Raw genomic sequence first — 24977 nt, forward strand, 5'->3', positions numbered from 1 at the left:
ATAGAACATACAGTATAACATATATAACAAGGAAATGAAGTTGGGATTGTGAATTCAATCTAGTTTACCATGAAAAGAACATTTATAAATGCATAGCAGGGCTTCCTTCATATGCTGGGAATCTTGCTGTTTTTAGAGTCTAATGCATAATAAACAATCAAAGTATACAGTTGTAGGTTCTTTCTTAGATTCTGCAGTATCAGACACTGTGTGATCTGCTATTACAAAGATGTGCAATGAAGATCAATATTTCATCAGAAGTGTTTTCACTTAGAATCATAGGGCTGGAAGGAGGTCTTGGAGGTCTTCTTGTCCAATCTCCTGCCCTCCTTATATCATCCCAGACAAACGGTTGTCCAATCTTTTCTTGAAAACCTCCAGCAATGGAGCACACACAACTCTGAGAGGCAAGCTGTTCCACTGATTAATCATTCTCAGATCAGGAAATTCCTCCTTCTTTCCAAGTTGGATCTTCTCTGACAAGCTTCTACCCATTGCTTCTTATCCTGCCTTCAAGTACTATGGAGAATAAATTGTTCCTTACTTCCCTGTGACAGCCCTTCAAGTATTCCCTTAAGTAGACAAGAACTAGTATCTTTTTAGAAATATGTCTGTGCCAGGATTCTCTGCAAAACATAGCACTTTATCTAAGCCTTCCCTGCTTGCCACCCAATAGATTACATCCAACATAAATTCCTTTGCTGACAAAAAAGAGGATATTTTTCCATCACTACCTAACACCTCCAGCAGTACTCCAAGCTCTAGAAGTGCTCCCTTGGCATTCTCCATGGGGCTCTCATCCATTTTGTAAATGCTGTTATAGACAACTGAGTTTATTTTGTTGCCATACATAAATATCTAATGAAAAAAAGTCAAGTCTCATTTTTTTTCTAGCTTAACTTTCTAAACATGATCATTAGTTTTCTTGGCAAACAGGATTTTTTTTCAAAAAGTAAAAAAGCCTGTACAGGTAGACCTTGTCTTATTTAGTGTCCATTCAAAGTTATAATGGAACTGAAAAAAGTGACTTATGACCATTTTTCACACTTATGACCATTGCAACATCCCCATGGTCACGTGATCAAAATTCAGACTCTTGTAACTGACTCTTATTTATGAAAGTTGCAGAGCCCTGGAGCCATGTGACCTTTTGGCAAGCAAAGTCAATGGAGAAGCCAGATTCACTTAACAACCATGTAACTAATTTAACAACTGCAGCGATTCATTAACAACGGTGGCAAGAAAGGTCGAAAAATGGGGCAAAATTCACTTAACAAATGTTAACATTTAACAACATAAATTTTGGGTCCAATTGTGGTCATAAGTCGGGGAGTACCTGTTTTATAATTTCTCCTGGTAATTTTTATAACACCAGATTATCCAAATTCCCATTGTAAATATTTTAATTACATTAAAATACTTAGTTCATAGGCTTTTAGGTTTTGTTTTAATTGAATATCTTTTGTAGAGACGTAACTTGCTATTTAAAGACTGTTATCCTAGTGGCAATAATGCTATTTGAATTTAATTTCAAGTTAGATATACTGCATCCCTCATCTTGTAACCTAAAATACTCTGCTCTGCAGTGTAAAACACACATTGGAGAATGTCTTCTGGACAGATTGCTAGTTGCAGCAAACAGTGGAAGCTTTTCAGTGACATGCACAAAGATCTACCGAGACTCAGCTGAAAGCATTCAACTCAATTTCTTCCTTTGACCCAAACCACTTTGGAAAATCATGTTTCCAGATGTGAAAGGCTCAGCACATTAACCTTGCTGCAAACCCTCAACCTTCTGCCATCTGCTTTTATAGCAGAGGCATTTCAATGGAACTACTGTAGTCATATGAGAGACTAAAATTTGACACAATACACAAGATCATAATACATTTTCAAAAGTCTTTCACGTGGTGTATCAACTGAACCTTTAAAGAAAACTGCAGGTAGGAAATAAGATGGAATTTTACTATTCACATTTCATCTCTTCTTGCCAGAATATTGGAATTAAACCATGAGTAACATGCAAGAGATTCTAGTCTTCATTTTGGCTTCCTGATTAAAATCACTACTTGCAATTAATTGTAGCAATCAAACGAATATGGAAGTTTTTAATTTTCACATGGCTACATTTCACAGAGAAAGACAAAGGGAGATGACATAAATCCAGATAAATACAATTTTATTCTCATAATGCTAAATCATAGCATTTTAAGAACTTGGAACTCTAGATTTCCTGAAAGAATGCATCCCAACATACGAAGGATATGTAATGTCTATCCTCCATTCTCCAGAATTCCTACTACAATGAAAAAAACAACAACCCTGCTATATCTGATCAATGGGACTGAATCACATCTGGTAATTCATGCAAAGTGAAGACTATATCCAGCGCAAACCAGATTTGCAGTGGACTTCATTATGTATGCAGTAATTGCATTCAAATCTCAAATATGGGAAGACATACCAGTTTGAGACAATATTTGCTCTTAAGATTTGTGACATTAATTTTATCTCAGCTCTGCTATAGGTATGTTTGCATTGCCATACCATTATAAATCATTCTCATTTCATAACTAATTTCTTTATATATCTACTACTATGCCATCAATTACAAGCAAAAGTAAAGAGCATGAATTTCATTTGGTACGAGCATTTGTACCAAATATTTGAGTTAAGGAGTTGTAAGACACTAGTAATTCAAATCCCTACACTGCAATGTTCCTCACAGGTGAAACCAATGCAGAACTGTTCACTCAAACACTCTAATCCTTTTAGCCAAGTGACAACATGCCATAATAAGTATAGTAACTCAAAAAGTAACTATAAAATCCATCATAAGAATAGAAGGGATAGAAGAAGTACAGCTTGAGGCATCCATTCTATCTTACCTCATAGAGGGTAATTATTCCATTGGTTTCATTTGGTGGCTTCCACTGAACATAGATCTTCTCTTCAAAGGGTCCTCCCTGAATAGATTCAAGGGGAACAGTTCCAGGAACTAAAAATAAAATGAAAACTTCATAATTATAATATTTCATTTTTTTCTCTATAACCTAACATCATAATCAATGTTCACTCTAATTTCTGTCAAAATATTGTGCAATTTTTCCCAAACCATGTACAAATTTCTATGCCACAATAATACAAGTGAATTGTAAATAACAGATAGTCCTCCCTTAATAATAATAATTGAGACCCAATTTCTATTGCTAAGTGACACAATCATAAAGTACAATGTCATGTAATTTGTACCCTGTCAGGCCTGGAAACCATATTAGACTTTAGGGTTCCAGACGCTGCCACATTTTTCCCCTGAGGGGAGGAAGGGGGGCTGAGGGGTATGGTAACATTCTTCAAGTGGTCAAGGTCGGATGGTGTTCACATCTGCAGGAAGAGTGGCAAGAAGATATTCGAATGAACTGGGAGAACGTGGGACCATGTGACCATCAAAGGGGTCAGGGGGGTGGGACTCTTGGGGTTTGTATAACTGGAGAAAAGAATCCGGAAATTCAGTTTTGGAATTTCACTCATCATGTGCCAGTTTCCTCATGCTAGTAAAGAACTCTGGAAAACAATGGCTTCTGAGATTTTTTTATGCAGAAGAGGTTTTTCTGGAACCGTGACATTATTCCAAAACTCCTAACTTTCTTTTGCTAACGGTACCCTCTCCTCCGCTCAGAGGGGGCCCGTTAGGGGGGTGCTGGGCCCCAGCCTCCACAACCTCCACAGAGGTGCAAAGACCCAGTGAAGATGGAAGAGCAGCCAGCTGAAAGCATGGATGCAGCACAGAAGCTTGAATCTAACAATTTAGTTGAAATCATCTACTTCCCATCGGAAGATATGACTCAAAAACCCGAAGTGGTAGAGCCTGCTTGTCAGCTTGGAGCACGGCCCAAAGACTCTGATTCATGGGTAAGCTGTCGTTCGGGAGAAAATATTTCCCCAGGGCGGAATGGAGAGCCCCCTCCCTCTTCTCAACCTCACTGGAGGACAGTAAAACCTGGAGAATCGGGAGAGTCACTGGATTGGGACCTGAGGAACCCCCTGAAATCCCAGTCCCTATTAGACCTCCCTGAAACTTTTGAGCGTTTGGAAGTGAGGCCTAATATAAGCTCAGCTCACCCAACTCGAGAGCCTTTAGCTCAGCCTAAATTCACCTTCCCTCCCACCAGAGAGGGAGAAATTACTGAAGCTCAAAGCCATTCCGATGAACGCAGGAGGACCTCCCTTCCCTCCTTCAGACGGCAGGGAGTTCAGGCAGCACCAGGGACTTGGGGGGAATCGCAACTCCCCCCTCCAATTGACTTTTCCCGCCAACAGAGGGCTACGCTGCCTCCAGCTGCTTCTATTCTTCCTGGCTGGGCATTTTATCCTGGACAAGGATGGATCCAATACAAATGGCAACCAGCCAGTTCAGCACCTTTCTTTCCTGGGGGCCCCAGGCCGAGCTTTGCCTCGCAAGCTGAAGCATTTCAATGACTTCCTTCTCAGCAGCCAGGGGGAATTCCACCCCCCTTCACAACTCAGGAACCACCCACAACAGCAACGGCCGTCCCCCAAATCCCTCTTCAACCGCAAGCAGGCCAGCTAAACCCACCTGCACCCCCTCACCCAGCCCCTCCCCCTTTCAAACCAACCTTTGATGGGAATCCACACCACCTGGCTTACTTTCTCAGCAGAATTGAGGCTTACGTTGAACAATATAGACATCAATATCCATCAGAAAAAAGCCTAATCAACGCCATCTCGGATGGTATGAACGTGGGGCTAGCCTCAGAATGGATAGCTCAACTACACAATGAACGTGCATCAGAACTAAATGATGTTCACGCATTCATGGCACTGCTTCGCAACCGGTTTCAAGATGATGACCTAATTGCAGAATGTGAAACCACCTTAAAAACAATGAAGCAAGGTAACAAGCCCCTAAAACAATTTGTATGGGATTTCAGAAGGGTTGCTGGCAATCTTAGACATTGGCCAGATCGGCTTCTCCTCCATTACTTCAAAGAGGCAATTGATCAAAACATCAGAAAAGCCTGCTCCACCAGAGGAATCCCAGAACAACTAAATGACTGGTACAATGTGTCCATCGCTCTGGACAGAGAACTCAACCTCCCTCGAATGTTGGGGAAAATACACCCGGTATTCCATACCAGCTTATTAAAACCTGCTAGACAGTCTGGTCTGAGACCTCAACCTGCCGCTCCCCCACCACCCTTGATAATCCAAGGTGAAACCCACTATGAAATCAAGAAAATCCTTGACTCTAGACTATATAGAGGTCAATTACAATATTTAGTCCACTGGAAGGGATATCCATTATCTGAATCTACTTGGGTCAAAAGTTGGAAAGTAAATGCGGACAATTTGATTAAACAATTTCATGACACTTTCCCTGACAAACCTAAAAAACCTCTTGGAGAGGGGGGGGGGTAGAAGGGAAGTGTGGACCACTGACACTCTTCTTTATCGACTCTTTGTTTTCTTTCCTAGGATATAGCTTCTTTTCCAAGGGGGGACGCCTGTCAGGCCTGGAAACCATATTAGACTTTAGGGTTCCAGACGCTGCCACATTTTTCCCCTGAGGGGAGGAAGGGGGGCTGAGGGGTATGGTAACATTCTTCAAGTGGTCAAGGTCGGATGGTGTTCACATCTGCAGGAAGAGTGGCAAGAAGATATTCGAATGAACTGGGAGAACGTGGGACCATGTGACCATCAAAGGGGTCAGGGGGGTGGGACTCTTGGGGTTTGTATAACTGGAGAAAAGAATCCGGAAATTCAGTTTTGGAATTTCACTCATCATGTGCCAGTTTCCTCATGCTAGTAAAGAACTCTGGAAAACAATGGCTTCTGAGATTTTTTTATGCAGAAGAGGTTTTTCTGGAACCGTGACATACACTGCATCACATGACCATTAATTTGTAACCTTCTGCCAGTTTCTCCATTGACTGCTTGTAATAAAGCAGAAAACAAGATTGCAAATGGCAATCATGTAACCACAGGGACACTGAAATTAAGATAAGTGTGGGAATTGGTCATAATTATTATTCATTCAACACCATTGCAAGTTTAACGGTTAGTGAGTGAAAAGTCATTAAGCAAGGATGTTGAATAGTGACATGTTAAAATAAAACTGAGGTACTTGATTTTGTTTGCGTTCTATTAACTAGGTCAGTGATCCCCAACGTTTCCAGTTTTGTGGATCGGTGGTGCGGCGGTGGGGCAGAGAGGGGATGGTTTTGCACAAGCAGAGAGCAAGCGCACTTGCATGCACAGAATTTGTGCATGCAGGGGACACGCATGTCTGTCACTTGCACAAATGAAGCTTTGCACACTCACATGCGTGCCCACCACTCACATACACAGCCCAGAGCCATGGAGGTCCCCTGAACTAGGTTACTCACTTCAGTGATAAGAGATAGCTCCCCTCTGAGGGAGATAGGCAGTTTAGAAATATGAAATGTAAATAAATATGTTTAATCAACATATAGATCTTTAATTCCTTTCCTTCTCTTGAACCCTTACTTCCCTAGAAGAATGACCTATTAAATGAATAACCATTAATAGCAGTTAGGAATAACTACTGCCATTCAGATTCCTGTTTAGCACATTGTCTATTAAACTGAAATCTCTTTTTTAAAAATGCAGTAATTATCAACTTTGACAGGCCCTTGAACATAAATTAATTCTTAAGCACCCTTTAAGCAAACTCACCTGAAACATTTTGACATATATTTAGAGAAGTTAACCAAAATCTCCCAACACATATAGTTATTGATTTTGTTAAGATGTAATCAAAACTAATCCTCCAAAAAGCAAAATGGGAAGCATCATTATGTTTAGTATTCACTATCATTTTAGCCTGCAACAATTTTCAGAGGTTTATTTTTCCAATATTAAATTATAGTCTATTTTTGGAATGAGCTGTGAAACATATTGGTTGAATTTTTTTATCTACCAGTAAAATCTTACTTTAAGCATTTTTTAAATTCCCTTTCCTCCCGCCAAACAATTTAAATAGTAAGAACTTTATTTCTTACCGTCTTCTTCTGTTTGCACCACCAATTCTTCACTCTCCATCTTGCCCTCTGGATTTGAAAGAGCCAACCTCAATCGGATGGTCATGAAGGGTCGTAATCCTCGCAACGTGTAATGTGATGATGTCTGAATTAGTTCCTCTGCTTCATATTTCTGCTGGTTGAATATATACTGGTAATGGACTGTCAAGTTATAGCTGTGGCAACGAGTCACGACATAACCAAAAGGTTCCCACTGCAAAGTCAACTGACGTGATCGGATGTCTACAACCTCTACATTCTGAGGACCATGGACTGGATCTGTGAAGGAAAAAAAGTAATGCTTTAGTTGATGAAAAATGAAAGCATCTGGTGGATTTGCATGTGAACACTGGATAGAGAAACTGGCCAGTTTCAGCTGGTATATCTTATCTGGAACAAATGTCTTTTTGATAATAGCAACTGATACCCTGATACCCTTAACACCTCAAAGCTATAACTTGCAAAGTATTTTGCACAGGGCTGCTTTGAAGATTGCCAAGACGCTGCATTTGATACAGAATGTGAGAGTCCCTTTGCTCATTTTTAAGAGCTATTGTCACCTTATAACAACACATTAGCAAGCATTGCATTGGCTGCTGATAGATTTCTGAGAACAATTCAAAATGCTGGTTTTTCAGCTTTTTATGCTTTGGATCTTAAGTATTTTCTACTTCAAACAGAACTTTATTATGTTTTCATTGTGCAAAAGGATAATTAAGGTAACTCCATTTTAGAAGCTCAGGAGGACAAAGGAAAATTTCTTCAGTATAGTTCCTGTTCTTATGAATAGCTTTCCCAACCCCCAGAGTTTGGCTGGTGCCCATTTTGATGAGTTTTTGAAAGACCATGAAAAAAATATTGTTTGGTATTCGATATTTGATTTGTTCCCATTAGATTGGGTGTCAGTGGAGATTACTAAATATAGTATTTATGTTTGTGATTGCTTTATAAATTAGCTACTTTGGTTTACAAATTCATACATTTCTTTATATGATTTATATAGCTACTCATCCTACACAATAAATACTGGGAGGGTTACAAGATTAAAACAGTGCATTTCTTATACGTAAAGCACTAGTGGTCATGTCTTGAATATAACATTTTTAAAAAAAATAAAAACTGATTGAATTGGTTAGATGCAATTGTTTTGCAAAATTCAACTCAATAATTTCATGTCTTGATCTTTATGTCCCTTCAGAAGGGAACCAAGGGAAAGCTATGATCACGCTCAGAGTAACCACCTTTGGTTACCACCTTTAAAGCGCTCCATGGCATAGGACTGGGCTACTTACGGGACCGCCTGCTGCCACCGATAGCCTCCCACCGACCTGTGCACTCCCACAGAGAGGGTCTCCTCAGGGTGCCGTCAGCCAAACAATGTCGGCTGGCGACCCCCAGGGGGAGAGCCTTCTCTGTGGGGGCACCTGCCCTCTGGAATGAGCTGCCTCTGGGGTTACGCTTACTCCCCGACCTCCCGACCTTCCAACGCGAGCTCAAGACCTTTTTGTTTTACCGCACAGGTCTGGCCTAATGCGAGATGATTTTTAATTGGGGTTTTATTATTGTTTTATTACTAGTTTTAATGGGGTTAGCCAAATTGAATCAGATTTTTAAAATTGTTTTTAATTTTATTGATAAAATTGTTTTTATGTTGGCTGTAAACCGCCCTGAGTCCTTCGAGAGAAGGGCGGTATAGAAATCAAATAAATCTAATCTAATCTAACCTGAAAATTATTGAGCTACATCTCAAATGTGAAAACAAAGCCAACATCTACAGATCTTCCCATATACAAAGCTGTTTATGGAATGAACTTCTGTATTAGGAAAATAAATTCATTAATTGGTGGACGTTGGTTTTATGTTGTTTGTTGCTATTTCTCATCCCCCCACATCCCTTAATATTATCAAAAAGCACCCTGTCCTACTTTCATAATCTTTTGCTATCTTTGCATTCTTCACTAAAAACATCATGCTTCTTCATTCACCCCACTTCTTTTTTTAAAAAGAAATATAGCTTTGCTTAAACCAGATATTCAAATAAATAAACGTTCTATTCAAATGCTCAGTATTCACTATTCCCATTCATACCTAGCGCTTCTAATGACCTAATGATGTTTTTTTTAAAAGGTCTCTTTTTTAGCCATCCTTCCATGCTCCAGATAATATTAATTATTGAAAATCAGCACTATCACTATAGATTAATGTCCATCCACAACAACCTATGATAATACAAGTTCATATTTTCTGACATGCATTTTACCTTTTTTCATTCATAATTAAACCAGCACTTTTATTTCCATAGAAATATTTAACTACATTCTATTCTACAAATTAGATCTCCCTCATTCTAATCTATTACATCTTCCCTTTGTCCTCATTTCACATAAACTAGTTTTCATATCTTTTATTTCATCCTTTAATTCAGGGGTCTCCAACCTTGGCAACTTTAAGACTTATGGACTTAAATGCTCCAACATTTAAGAAATTTTTAAGAAAATGTTGGATAACCATCTGTCTGAGATGGTGTAGGGTTTCCTGCCTGGGCAGGGGGTTGGACTAGAAGGCCTCCAAGGTCCCTTCCAACTCTGTTGTTGTTGTTGTTGTTGTTGTTATTACTTCAAGTCCCAGCTTTGCTGGCTAAGGAACTCTGGGTGTTGAAGTCCACAAGTCTTAAAGTTGCCAAGGTTGGAGACCCCTGCTTTAATTCATATCTTTACCATTTGCATTCCATATGTCACTGTTGCAAAGTGTGCAGTAAACTGATAAACTCATAGATATTTACCACTATTGCCATCACGGTCAAACAAAGTGTTCATACACTTTTTAGCAAGACAGAAAAAAATGGCCTAGGTTGGTAACCTAAATCCCACCCATACAATAAAAGCAGTTCGAGTCAGTTTTGACACAGCTTGTCTGGTATATCAGAAATGAAAACATAAATTTTACCCCACGCATTTCAAATTCAGCAACCATTTTAAAAGCCAATGTAATGTTGGCACCTCACCAAGCAATAGGTAGATGCAGTAAACTGACCTACCTTCAGGAAACAAAACAAAAACTATTCTGCTGATTTGCTCATAAATAAGGAATAGATCCTTTGAACAATTACTGCACTGTTTCTATCTATTGATGCCTTCTCTTTTAATAAAAACTATATTGTCACATTTACTTTAAATGTGTTATTTTTTTTAACAAAAATGATTCAACAGTCTAAACTGTTAAAATCAGTATTTGTCACATGGAGGTGAGACCATTTAAAGAAATATGGAAGTTATCCTTTATTTTAAGATAATTCAGCAAGGACCTTAAAGTTTCATTCTAATTAGATTTACACTTGCATTAATCTGTATTTTGTCAGACCATGGTTTGATGAATAAACCACAATTGTTTTATTACACAGAGTATGTCAAAAACACTAGTTTACATTCTGTTACACCGGCTTTGCAAAATGCATTGTGCCTAAATTAAACAAAGTGCAATACTACTGTAGTAACAAATTCCCAAATATGAGTTAGTAATCAGAATGTAAAATGGGATTAATAATTGGTTTTGCATTCTGTGCTAACCAGAAATAGTGACTATTTCAGATTTGCTTGCCATGTATGCTATAGATAACCTTAAATTTATAGTCACATCAGACAGAAGACAAAATAGCGTTGCATTAACCAAATTGTTTAACATATTTTTTGTTATCCAATTGTTTGTTTTCCAATTGTTACATGGCCTTCAACCAGTGTAGCATGTTTTGAAAATCTGTCACCTGCAATGAATCATCCTTTAATCAATGAGACTGATTTATCCATGCACCTAAGCTTTAGGAATCCAAATCCTGATTGGTTTGAAATAAGGTTCAACGTTTTCAGTTTCATTCTGCATATCTGTTCAAGTGTAACTAAATAATACTAAATCCACATGCTTCAGTTAAACTAGTAGAGTTTTCTCATGCAGAGATGGATAGCCTTTCCAATCCCATAATTCTCATGATACTGAAGAAAGCACAAATGCATATGCATATAAAGCAACGTAATCAAAGAGGGATTCTTAGCATGAAGTTTTTAGAAATAAAAAAACATGTACAGTAAGTGCAAAAATCAATCTTTTTTCCCCACCTGAAATAAGTTGCTTCCTGCATCACCTTTTTTTTTTATTTGCATTTATATCCTGCCCTTCTCCGAAGACTCAGTGCGGCTTACACTATGTCAAGCAATTTTTATTTCTTTCTGATCTTTTCTTTACAGAGTAAAAAAAAAAAATGATTATTTGGGCAAGTAACAGAAAATTAAAAGTATATTTATTCTGTATAAGAATAACATCTTAAAAAAACATGTACAGAAAACCTGTCACCCCTTAATGTGCCCACGTTCCCTCAATGTTCCAGATCAAGATTCAACCACTATGCCTAGGCTATTTGGATAAAGTATGCATGGTACTATGGCATTTCTAATATATAATTGTATAATCTGAAACCAATGTAGTCTATGTGGGTAGGCCCACTAGGAACTCCATCAATGTGTGCTAATGACCTTTTTCTTTCATATACTTGTAGATGGAGAGCTGACCAATGAAAGCAAAGCTGGACTCTTTAAAGATGTAAAGAGCCTACTGAAGTTTCTTCTTCACAGCTTTCAGGGGCAGAGATTGAAAACAAAAAGAAACTCTTTGGAGCCTCAGCAGTCAAGGATTCAAAGTAACATTCAAAATAGAATGTCTCACCAAGCAACTCTTCTGGAAGTGGCATTTTGAGCATCGTTCTCCTGTTCTCGCATCATCAGTCTCAATAAGCCTTCCAACTTCAGCTGTGAGCATACAAGCAATTCCTTATTGATGAAGTCTCTGCTTCTGTTCTTTCCCCCTAAGGAAAAAGGGTTTCCAGTCTGAGGAACCCATCTCCTTTCTTTGCTTGGACAATGAGTTATACCAAGGCCAGGCAGTGTAGAAAGGTGGGGGGCCAGTTTATACATGCCTGATAAGAGTAATCCAGCAGGTGCTTTCTCTGCAGGATTCTTTTTGTTGTCCTTTGCATTTGCCGTCTTCCTCAACTGTCTTCTCCAACCTCATACTGCTCCTTCATCAGAGCAGCCTTTATGCACAGCAGGCAGAAAGTCAGTAAACATAGTTATTCTGTTGCTGTGTGTGAGAGAGTCAAGTTGGGGTTTCTCGCTGCTCTTTTCAAAAGTAGCTGTAGTCATCCAGACAAGGTCCACCCCCACCCTTCAAGCATTCACCCATTCCCTCACAACTATACTAACAGGCATCTAAGTTGGTGTTGCATCTGCCTGTGATAATTTAGCCACATCCACATGTTTCCCAGGTTGTGCTGGTCCAGAGGCAGCCTCAACCCATCCTGTCTTCTGAGCTTACAAAAACAAACACTAAGAATGGGGAAAGGGAGAGTGTAGCAGTAAAGGTGATAAGCAAACAGCACACAGATGGGGAAGCAGAAGCAACTGAAGATTGGCAGGCAAGGAAACTTTCATTCAACTGCCAGGATCACAAGCTACAATGAACAGCATATCTTGGTGGGAATCCTGCCTAGAGCTTGGAGCTTTGCCTGGAGCTCAACATGAACCAGAAGAGGAGTAAGCCACACTGAAACAGCACTTCTTTCAAAATAGTGTAAGAACTTTGGAAAAAAGGCAGTGTATGCTACTTTATAAACTTTGAGACTATTGTTTAAACTGAGCATTAAGACACAGTACAAAGGATTGAGTATTAGACATATTAATAGAACAATGTCATCTTGCAAAGTCCTAGAAGGGCAGAATTAACCCAGCGTAATAACCTGTTGTTGGAGAAGGAGTGTGGTACAATAAAACAGTATGTACATATTTGCTATGCTGTGTTGTGTTGTGTCCTTAGAGAGCTAAGATTTTCTCACAAGGAAGCTCATGTTTTCCCTTTACCACAGATACAATAATATATTTGTTGTACAAATCTAAGTTACATCATAAAGGTGAAAAGTCATAGCTGAAGAAGCTTTTTGGATGAGAAGCAAAGCATCTTCAAAGAAAAAACAGAAAGTTCAGTTGCCTCTTGAAAAACCACCTTTGGGATAAAGGTTAAAAAAAGTTCTAATTCCCTCAGCTCACACTTAACTCTTCGTGACTATATGGCTATATATAATTTTGGGGCAATAATGCAGACATTTGCCTTTGCCTTCTTCTGAACTTTTTTTTTTAACTTATTTATATTTCACATTTTAGAACTGCACATCTCCTTCAGAGAGGTACTCTTGGCCATGTACAATTAAGGACCAAAATATAAAACAGTATGTTAATATATATATACATACATACATACATACATACATACATACATACATACATATATACATACATACATATATACATACATACATATATATATATATATATATATATATATTTGTTTTCTGAGGTTTTCGCGGGTGTTTGTATGTAGGTCTTTGGTTATTCGGGTTTTCTCCCACGTAAAATTGGAAGTGTCTTGGCGACATTTCGACGAAGTCTCATTCGTCATCTTCAGGCTTCAGCTTCGTCTTCTGGGAGCAATGTGTGATTGCAGCTGTTTCTTCCTTTTTAACTGCTAGTGGGGGTTTGAACTGATTGGGTGGGAGCTTGGCTGTGCTCTGATTGGATGGGGGGTTTTTTTGTGCTCTGATTGGCTGGGGGTGTGTCCTGTTTGGGTGGGGGCTTGGTTGTGCTCAGATTAATGTGAGTTGCAGGGGGATTTGAGCTGGTGAGTTGCATTGCTGTTGTGTGGCTTCGTGTTTGTGGTCATGCTACATCTTCATAGTGGGTGTCTGTCTGCTGTATGTATGGATTGGAGGGGTTTGAAATGGCTAATGTTGCAGCTGCGGTCTGGCTTCTAGTCCTTGGTCGTGCTTCCTGATCAGTGTGGGTTTGGGTCTGCTTTCTGGGTGGATGTGTGGTGGTGACATCCTGTGCGGACTTCGTGAGTGTGGGTCTGGTGTCATTCCTCGTGTTAGGGACTCGTTTGTCAATAAGGGCGGGTTTCCAAATGGCTGCTAGGCGGGAGGTATCATCTCGTTTGTTCATGCTGTGTGGGCGTTTTTCTATCTCGATGGCTTCTCTGATTATTCTGTTGTTAAAGTGTTCAGTTTTGGCGATAGTTCTGGTCTTTTTAAAGTCAATATCGTGTCAGCGTTGCCGTCTGCAGTTGGTAATTTGCATGTTACTTGCTGCTTTTACTCTTTAACTCTTTGCTGCCTGCTGATAGAATCTAGGGGAGATTTTTAAATACTGCTTTAAAAGACTGTGTTTTTTAGAGGTTAAGAAGATTTAAAGTGAATATTAAGTTGGAAATAAATAAATATATAATTTTATAGAAGATGGCAGCCAAACAATTAAAGTCTACTGTAACAAAGAGCTCTGGAACTTTATCAGCTGGTGCCTCTCCAGCTCATACAGCAGAGACTAGAACATTGAATTTAGAGGCGTTACAAGAGAACTTAAAAGGCTTTATAGAAGAAAAATTTAAAGTAATAACTGATGAGATGTCTGAAATGAAAGAGCAGATATCAGAAATTCAAGTGGGAAATAAAGAAGTTAAAGAAGGATTTGTAATGGCAGTACAAAGTTTGGCAACGAATGTGATTTTATTGGAGGAGGAGGTTGAAGAAATTAAGCAACATAATTTAAAATTAGAAAATAAAATGGAAGATTTTCAAAGTAAAATGGAAAAACAGAGGATGAAATAGTTTTGATACAATATAGAAATATGGAATTTGCTCTTAGAATTCGAGGTTTGAAAGAAAATAAGGAAGAGAATTTAAGGAAATTTTTCTGAAGTATTTGCTGAGATATTAGCAGCTCGTCCAGCAGATGTGGCTTATCAAATTGATAAAATATATCGTGTGAATTCTTGGATAGCAAGGCAAAAAAGGTTGCCAAGGGATGTTGTTATTTATTTTACAAACAGAACAGTGAGAAATCAGATTTTGCAAGCTTCATATAAGGGGGAGAAGATTCAGATTGCTGGTCAAGATATTTTGATATTAAAGGAAATTCCACCAAAAATGTTAAGGGCTAGGAAGGAATTTGCCTTCCTGGTGAATGAACTTAAAAAACATCAGATTGAATATAGATGGGATATTCCAACTGGTATAATAGTATATTATGCAGGGAAAGTATATCGTTTCAATACGGTTGGAAAAGCAAGAGAATTTTATGTTGAGGTATTAAAGTTGGAAGTCTTCCCCCATTGGAAGCTAGAGGAAGAGAGGCTGAAGTGAAGGAAAGAGAAGTGAAGCAGGTACAAGAACAGATTGTGATGGAAGAAGATTTATTACAAGTGTTGGAAATACCTACGACGGGTTTAGATTCAAAAGAACAAAGGTTGACAAGAGCTGCTGCTAAACGCAAGGAACAAGAGATGAAGGCACAACAACAACTGGCAACTACTACAACGGAAACAGTGGGAGGAGCAAGGCCTAAAGTAAAATGTGATCTGCGGCTGGTGTTCCAAAAGTTTCCTATCTTGGAATGTTAATGGCCTGAACTCACCGTAGAAGAGAAGGAAAGTATTTCATTATTTGAAACAATTTAAAAATGACATTACCTGTTTACAAGAAACACATATTAGATCTTGCTAAATGTTGGAGATGCGATTGTGAAGATGCTACTTATTACCATATATGGTGGACTTGTAAAAAAGTTAAAGTATTTTGGATTAAAGTATGGTGGATCATGCAGAATATTTTGAAAAAGAAGATTAAGTTTACTCCGCAGTTCTTTCTACTAGGAATAATTATGGACTACACAGCTATAGAGACTAAATTGATTTTGAACTTAATAACAGTCGCAAGACTTTTGATTGCTCAGTATTGGAAGAAAGAAGAATTACCTACAATCAAGAATGGACACTCAAAGTATCAAATCTGGCAGAGATGACAAAATCTCCGCTTACTTGAAAGACTATACACTAAAAAATATATTCTAGAATGGAAAATGTGGATTGATTATATTTAAAATAAGTATCAGATAAAAAAATATTGAATAGCATATGAGTAAATTTAGGAAATATTTTGTATTAGATATATTTTGAAGGAGAGGGAATTGAGAGTGTGACTAAGTGTGGTGTGACTAGAGATTATAATTTAGGAATTATTTTGGATTATGATTGTTAGTTTTGATACCCTGCATTTTGTTCTGGGAAGTCGGGATGGGGGTGGGGGTAAGGGGAGGGTGGGGGGTTTGGTAGAGATGGAGTGATGGTTAATGTACAAGGATTATTGAAGAAATATAATTAATGTAGGATCGGGTCTGCATAGTTACCATTTTAGAACGGTGGGGAGGGAGAAAAGAGGAGAGAGTAGGAGGTAGGAAAGAGGAGAAGAGGAAGGAAGAGGGGTAGAAGAGGGAGACGGAAGGTGTAGGGTGGAGGGAGGAGAGGATGCAGATAAGAGAAGGAGAGGAAGGTTTGGAAAGTAAAAGAAGGTAGAAGAGGGAAGAGTGTTAAAAAGGGGGGTGGTGACTGGGCAAGCCCGACTAATTGTATATAACTGTACATTGGATGAATTATTTGATATGATTGTAAAAATAAAACTTTTTATGAAAAAAAAAAAATAAAGTCAATATTGTGTCCTGTGGCTTTAAGGTCCTGTGGCGTAAAATTGGAAGTGTCTTGGCGACGTTTCGACGAAGTCTCATTCGTCATCTTCAGGCTTCAGCTTTGTGCTTCTGGGAGCAATGTGTGATTGCAGCTGTTTCTTCCTATTTAACTGCTAGTGGGGGTTTGAACTGATTGGGTGGGAGCTTGGCTGTGATCTGATTGGATGGGGGTTTTTTTGTGCTCTGATTGGCTGGGGGTGTGTCCTGTTTGGGTGGGGGCTTGGTTGTGCTCAGATTAGTCTGAGTTGCAGGGGGATTTGAGCTGGTGAGCTGCACTGCTGTTGTTTGGCTTCGTGGTCGTGGTCGTGCTACATCTTCATAGTGGGTGTCAGTCTGCTGCATGTATGGATTGGAGGGGTTTGAAGTGGCTAATGTTGCAGCTGCAGTCTGGCTTCTGGTCCTTGGTCATGCTTCATGATCAGTGTGGGTTTGGGTCTGCTTTCTGGGTGGATGTGTGGTGGTGACATCCTGTGTGGACCTCGTGAGTGTGGGTCTGGTGTCATTCCTCATGTTAGGGACTCATTTGTCAACACACCCCCAGCCAATCAGAGCACAAAAAAACCCCCATCCAATCAGATCACAGCCAAGCTCCCACCCAATCAGTTCAAACCCCCACTAGCAGTTAAAAAGGAAGAAACAGCTGCAATCACACATTGCTCCCAGAAGCATGAAGCTGAAGCCTGAAGATGACGAATGAGACTTCGTCGAAACGTCGCTAAGACACTTCCAATTTTACGCGGGAGAAAACCCAAATAACCAAAGACCTACATATATATATATATATATATATAAATATATATATATATATATATATATATATATATATATATATATATATATATATATATCTTAGTCTGATATTTGATTTGTAACTGTAACAATAGGTTTCTGAATCTTTTACTAAGAATCTGCAGTAAAGTTAAAAATATATAACAACATCCATAATAAAATTTCTCAAAATTGAGAAAGAAGAAACTAACAAAGACAACTTACTACAAATTAACCAAACTATAATTAAATCAAGATGGGATCAAGGCCCAAATCCTTTGGAAGAGGATTTGACCAGTTTTGACCAGTTTTTGGAAGATGGGTAGAAACAAGCATATGTCCACTAAGAATTCTTTTCAAAGACCTCTCAGTTTCTTAAAAGTGGGACACTGCTAAAAGTTTTTCCTTGGGATATTGAACTGGCCAGGTAAATTGCATTAAGAGAATGTGGTCCTTAATTAAAATAATGAATTGAAGCTTAATTAAAAATTAACAATTCTGTATATGAATACAGATTATATGAATCAATTTCTCCACATGATGCAGGGTCTTTTAATCAATTTTATAAGGCATTTATCAATGACTATTTTTGTTTAATTCCACTTTATTGTGGTGAAATGGGATGTGGAGGGGAAAAAACTTCTTGAGGTTTCATGATGATGAATAGACTGAATTAATTAATACAATACTGGTACTATATAATATAATTGTTGATATAATATATTAACAATATATTATATTATATTGTTAATATAATATAATGCAAATTCCAAAGCTAAGGTTAGCTGCACTAATGTTGTGTGTGCAGATGTAAGCATATCACCTTAAACTTTAAAACCCTAACATATCCAGTGAGGCCATGGAAGTTTTGGTTAACATTCTGAGTTCATATAACTAGCAAAATATCTGTCTGTTTCAACCTAACATAGAAATGATAAGAAAAATATCATTTCTTCTAACAATATTGTACATTGATCCAAGAAAGGAAGGACTGAAAAATGATCTTAAAAGCTGTTTTCTTTCCTTCTTTCTTTCTTTTATAACAATAATTATGTAATTGACTAGTGGGAAACTGAATTTGTGTGTGCCTCTGTGCCATCAATTGGGTCACAAAAATGGGCTTTGGCAGATTCAAACCAATCTGTCCATCTTTTAGCCAGTGATATTTCATTAGTGACAGGAACAGTTTCTTGCAATTAGGCGCTTGCAACAAGTAGTTAACCTAAAGGGTCATACCTGATTGTTTCTACTTAGCTTTCATGCTCAGCTGAAGCCTTCCATTTCAAACTCAACAGTTTGACAGAAATTGTCTCTTCCCTCCCTATCTGCTTTCCTGACAGTGGGAGGCAGATAACTTTTACTAAGAAGAATCTAAATCAGAATTCTCAGTCACATAGCTTCCTATAAGCCAGCAATCACAGAAGTATAAAGAAAATCACCATTCAAAAAAGGAATGGCAGAAAAAAGCAGAATAATACAAAATGAGATGCTATCACTGTAGGAGACTGACACAGTATGTTTCTGGGAGAAAGAAAAGTTCTGGATACAAAAAGAAATTGTGGCCTTGTAATGCAACTCTATGTATGTATATGAAGAAATCTCCAAGGATTATAAATCTAAGGAATTTAACACTCCATGATTTCTGTTAAGAATCAGTTTCTCAGCTTTATTTGTAAACCCTGAAGCTGACCTGACTGAAGCCGTCTTGGAGCTTCAGTGTTGCCACATTGGAGGGTTAGAGATAGCTGGGGTTTTGTAGCCAAAATAAAATACTTTCTCTTGGGAACCAAGGACAATTCTCATGCCTGGCCCGAGGAAGGAGGAGTGATATCACTGGGCAACCAGATAGCACATTGATTGGACGATGTGACTGATTGTTTGGGGTTGAGGGAAAACTTTTACTTTTAATTAGATGAAAACCGTGGGAACTTTCAGAGTCGGTTTTTACCAGATCTGTGCCAATATGATATATCCAATAAAGGTATTCTTTGAGGTATTCTGCCTTGGAGTTTCGCTTGCTATAAATCTATTACTTGGAACCCTGACATTATCTTTATGGCAGATAGACAGAGTATTTGACCCTCAAATGTTGTTGGACTACAGCTTCTAGCCTGTGCTGGGTGTCCCCCTCCACCCTGAGGCACCACTCACTGCTGACCTTCTCACTCAGCAGCTGAGTGAAGCATCTCCTTTTTGGATCTACTTTTTGCTCTCTTTGCTATTCTTTTTTGGACCCATAGTTTCTGATAAACATTTCCTATACATGGAGCTAAAAAAGCTGCTTTAACTCTATCAGAGTCTTCTTTAAATGACTCTGTCTCCATGATGTGATTTTTTCCTATGCTTAAAGTTTCTGGAAATTTTAATTGGGAAAGGTAAAAAGCCAGCCTATGCTTCCTGTTACTGCTGAGAAAATCAATTCCTTTCCATACTTTTCTCCTCAAGGCAATATACATAGCTGATAAGTATAGCATAACTAAAGTGTCAACAGGAGAATTACCTTAGGTTGTTTCCAAATAAGTAGCACACTTCTTACAGACAATTTTAAGGTAAAGAAATGGTTTGAAAAGTAGAAGAAAAACAACACTATTAGAAACTGACAGCCTGAAAGTTTCTATCAGGTCCAGTGTTTGAGCGGGAAAATACCCAAACCTGATTGGTTGAACCCCCTCACAACTCCCTATATAAGGGCAAGCTGTCAAAGAGGCAAGCTGCTGGATTGTAGATAGTTGTTCAATAAAGAGCTGTTGTCTGAAGCCTGTTTCCAATCTCTTCACTCATCCAACTTAACACTGGCAACGAAGGTGGGATACATGAAGGAGAACTGAGGCAAAAAGAGCTGACAACGAACATCCATTCAGGTGGACAAAAAGGAGTGGTGTCCATTTTGTATGCCAAATTCAAAGAGTGAAAAAGTGGCAAGAATGTCTGCGTTCCAGCCGCCTGCAACCTTCAATCCAACAAAAGAAAAATGGGACGCATACATGAATGGGACACATGACCCAATTCAAATGCTTCATGGAAGTAAATGATCTCGGGTTATCTGATAACTGAAAAAGGGCACTATTTCTCAGCTATTGCAGCCATGACGTGTTCGACACGGCAGAATCCCTGTCCGAACCAACTCTGGTGCAATCAGTTCCATGGCAAGTACTTCAGAATGCGTTGAAATCTCACTACACTCCGGCCCGTCTAAAATAGTGAAACGCTACAAATTCTGACACCAAATACAGAAGAATGGTGAGTCCATCAACAAATATATTGCAGTACTTTGAAAGTCCACTGCCTACTGTGAATTTGAGACTTGAATGATATCCTTTTGGATCAACTCATCTGCGGGGTACAAGACCTCCACTTACAAAGAAGGGTCTTTGCCAAAACCAACCTGACTCTGCAGGCTGCCTTAGATGAAGCAAGGGCTACCAAGTCATCTAACAGAGCTGCTTAATCACTCCAGAAGCTACAGCTCCGGCAGCCCCGGCAGCAAAAACCTACAGCCACCATGCACAAAGGGCACCATCAGGACGAAGAGTCCAAAGATAGTGAGGATGAAGTCTATCACAGAGACAGAAGGAGGCCTGTGGGACGAGAAAGTAAATGGCAACCATGTGCCAAATGTGAGGGCCAGCACCCAAGAGTGTCATGCCGCCATCCTGATGCAATCTGCCGAAGATGTGAACAGAAGGGGCACTTGGTGAGAGTGTGCTGGGAAAACCTGTCCCGCAACCACAAAACTACCCCTGAGGCCACACCCTGCCAGAGACACCAAAGCAACCAAGGTGCAACACATGGAAAGCAAGGTGTACTAATAACAATGCAAGGGGTCCGGAAAACAACCAGATGAGAATTGGCCAAGCAAGCACCCCATTCCAAAAGAAAATAAATGTGTCCATATAAATCAAGGGGTCCCCTTGAGAGATGGAGATAAACACTGGGTCTTCGGTGACAATAATATCCTGGCAAGCACTAAAGAGCAAACCTGGCAAGCGGTTTTGAGACTCCAGAAGTGACAATTGAACCACGAACAGCTAAAGATAAGCAACTGTCAAGGGAATCAAATTCCTGTACAGGACTGAGGAACGTTCAATATGAAATTCAACAAGTTCCAGGGACAGCTGTCATTGATGGTGGTCGGTAGAAACCTCCCGAGTCTGTTTGGCCTAGATTGGTTCAGTTTCCTCAGGTTGGGGGCAACTGGCATCAACACCATCGCCAGCGCTGCTGCAAACAACCTGATCTGGGAATTCCAGGATGTGTTCAACCCTGAACTTGGCAAATATGTGGGTACCCCTATTTCTTTTAGCCTGGACCCTAGAGTTGCACCAATATGAATGAAGCCAAGAAGCATCCCATTCACTTTAAAACCCAAAATAGAGTTAGATAAATTGATCCAGCAAGGCATTCTCAAACCAGTTGACCATGCCAAGTGGGAGACCCCCACTGTGACTCCCGTTAAAGGGGATGGATCTGTGCATATCTATGCTGACTATAAGTGCACAATTAACAAAGCACTTCAACAGTTGGCCTATCTGGTGCCAATCGTCCAGTCTTTATTTACACCCGGAAATATTTTCGCTAAACTCAACCTCATGCAGGTGTACCAGCAACTGCTAGTAGATGGCGCTACTGCTGAGGCTCAAACCATATTGACACACAGGGTGTTCAGATGTTACCGTTTATAGTTTCGGGTTAGCATTGTCCCGGGAATTTTTCAAAGTATTATGGAAAGGCTGTTACATAAAATTCCTGGGGTGGTGCCATACTTCAACGATGTGCTAATAACTGCCAGCAACAAAAACCAGCTGTACTCTAGGCTACAGAAAGTATTAACCAAATTTCACGCTGCAGAACTCCCTGCAAAAAGCAGCAAATTCCAAATTGGAGTCTTCAAGGTCAAAATCCTGGGGTACAGGATCACCGGACAGGGCATACACCCAATGAAAAGCAAAATCCGAGCGATCCAAGAGGCCCCAACTCCAAAGAACCAGACCCAACTGAAGGCGTTTCTGGGCTTACTGAGCTTTTACAGCATATTTCTAAAAATCAAAGCCACAATTGCAGATCCTAGACTACTGGCTAAGTGGTGTCCCTGGGTCTGGGGGCGCAAGGAAGCCACCATTTTTCAGGCAGTCAAACAGCTGCTCTCAGCTGACAGTTTCCTGATCCAATACAATGACTTGCTGCCCCTTCTCTTGGTTTGCGATGCTTCCTCTTTTGGCGTGCGGGCAGTCCTCAGCCACTGACTCCCAAATGGAAATGAGGCCCTGGTCACCTATTTTTCCAGAACTCTGTCAAGTGCAGAGAGGAACTATAGCCAGCTGAACACAGAAGCACTGGCTGTGGTGGCCGGGGTCAAACAGTTTCATGACTATTTGTTTGGGAGGGATTTTGAATTGGTGATTGACCACTTGCTGCTGTTAGGGTTTTTGGCAGGGGACCACCACATGCCAGTGGCTCTGTCCCCTTGATTCACACAATGGGCCATTTTCCTTTCGGTCTACAACTACAAACTCCTCCACAGACCCGGGAAATCTTTGGGACATGCTGATGCCCACAGCCGCTGCCCACTGTCCGAACTGTTAGATGATTCTACCCCAGGAGAACCCGTCCTTCTCATTGACTGCCTTGATTCTGGACTTGTGACTATATAAGGGCAAGCTGTCAGAGAGGCAAGCTGCTGGATTTTAGATAGTTGTTCAATAAAGAGCTGTTCTCTGAAGCCTGTTTCCAGTCTCTTCACTCACCCAACTTAACAAACTCAAAGTAAGATCTAGCCAGCCTAAACTAAGGAATAAAATTTCTAGCTCTCAAACCAAATAATGCTGATTTCCCAGACTTATAGACGAAAACTAAACCAATTAGAAATGATTACATGCTATGTTGCTGTCAGAAAAATGAAATATTGATCACTTAAATAAATCTCACTTTTGGGATGAGAATACATAATTGTAGGTGAGAATTTTGTACTCAGAATGCTTTGGGACTCAAGCAGTTATGGAATATTATCACTATGATTAGCTAAGGAAGAGAGGTGAGAACTGAAGGCTACTCTATCTGGACTAGAAAAATTAACCTCTTATCACCCTTTTTATAATTCAGGGCAAATAGTAGGATTGTTAATGCAATCAATTACATCATTGTTTCCATATAAAATGCTCAAGTAGGTCAGGGTTATTTAGCATCATAGACAGGATAAACATTTTGGATGTCAATGAATTATTTATACATGATGTCAAATGCTCAAATGACAGCTGAAATAAACAAAGACCCTGAAATTTAAATATCACAGTGGTGGTATCACACTGCATAAAATAATGCTGCGCTAATTTGCATGCTAACACTCAGCATGGTTTTGTAGCAGCACATTATCCGTAGGATTAACAGACTTTTCTTCCATAATGTAGTTTCTAATTGTGCCTCCTAACTGCATTATAATTAATCTTTAAATAAATGAAGACAATTTTAAATGAAAAAATGCTGGTTTTCTCACTTGTGGCTACAATGCCATTCTTCTCAAATATCTGACATTTTGATTTTTGAACAATAACTTTGAATGCTTGGCAACCATTTACTTAATTATAGCATATTATTTAGGTATATAATCCCTTGGTATGACAGCTTCCTATATTCTTCAGCAAAATGATGGTGATTATAATCTATCACATTTTTTGAAGCTAACTGAAAAATCCAAGGAAGAAGAAGGATGACACTTGAGATTTACTTTTCTAACATTTCCCCATGCTGATCAATTCTTTCCACAGTTTTAGAGCTGAACAGCATAGCAGGGGTCTCCAACCTTGGCAACTTTAAGACTTGTGGACTTCAACTTCCAGAATGCTGGCTGGAGAATTCTGGGAGTTGAAGTCCACAAGTCTTAAAACTGCCAAGTTTGAAGACCTCTGCTCTAGAGCCTCATGCATCTCTCAAAACCTTGGCCTGAAACCCTTCCAAAATTTGTAACAAATTGCACTTTTTAATGCTAGACAAAGGAAAATTATATAAAGCAGAACAGAACTGATTTTAAAGGTTCTCAAAAATTGGTGAAAGAATTGAACAGGGAAGAGATTAAGACTACAGCTGTTATTTCAAAGTAACACTATAAAGATATTTGAATGGTTTATGATTAAAAGGAATCAATGTGAGCTAAAAGGAACAAAAATTATCTAGAAAAGTGGTCATTCAGAAACGGAACTTTTGAACAGAAAGAAATCCCAGTGAAAGACAGGCATTTTAACACTTTCACTATTCATAATAGTTTATTACATGATTTTCAGTCCTTCTTTTTTGAATTTAATGAGTGGACCAAAATTGATCTGAAATTCTTTTTGATCACAATATAATTTTGATTTTTTTTTCATAAGACATTTGTTTCCATGTAGCAATATAATAACACAAAATATATACAGAAATATCTTTTATTACTGCAGTTATGTGGATTTAGAGTTAACACATAATTCAGGCAGGCAGGAAAATTTTCCACTGTGAACTATAGCTACTCAAAACTTACATGTATTCAGACCCCTTTTCATAAACTTTT

At 39.1% G+C, this 24977-nt stretch overlaps 1 protein-coding gene across 1 annotated transcript in view; it reads right to left on the reverse strand.

Moving 5' to 3' along the window:
- Positions 1–24977, reverse strand: part of PTPRT (protein tyrosine phosphatase receptor type T) — a 541915-nt gene that overhangs the window by 200138 nt on the left and 316800 nt on the right. Inside the window, exon 7 of the mRNA XM_058177805.1 lies at positions 2889–2998. Within this exon, the coding sequence (XP_058033788.1) occupies positions 2889–2998 (110 nt within the window). The remainder of the gene's footprint in view (positions 1–2888; positions 2999–24977) is intronic.

Source organism: Ahaetulla prasina, chromosome 3 (assembly GCF_028640845.1).
Source record: "Ahaetulla prasina isolate Xishuangbanna chromosome 3, ASM2864084v1, whole genome shotgun sequence".
Taxonomy (NCBI): Eukaryota; Metazoa; Chordata; class Lepidosauria; order Squamata; family Colubridae; genus Ahaetulla; species Ahaetulla prasina.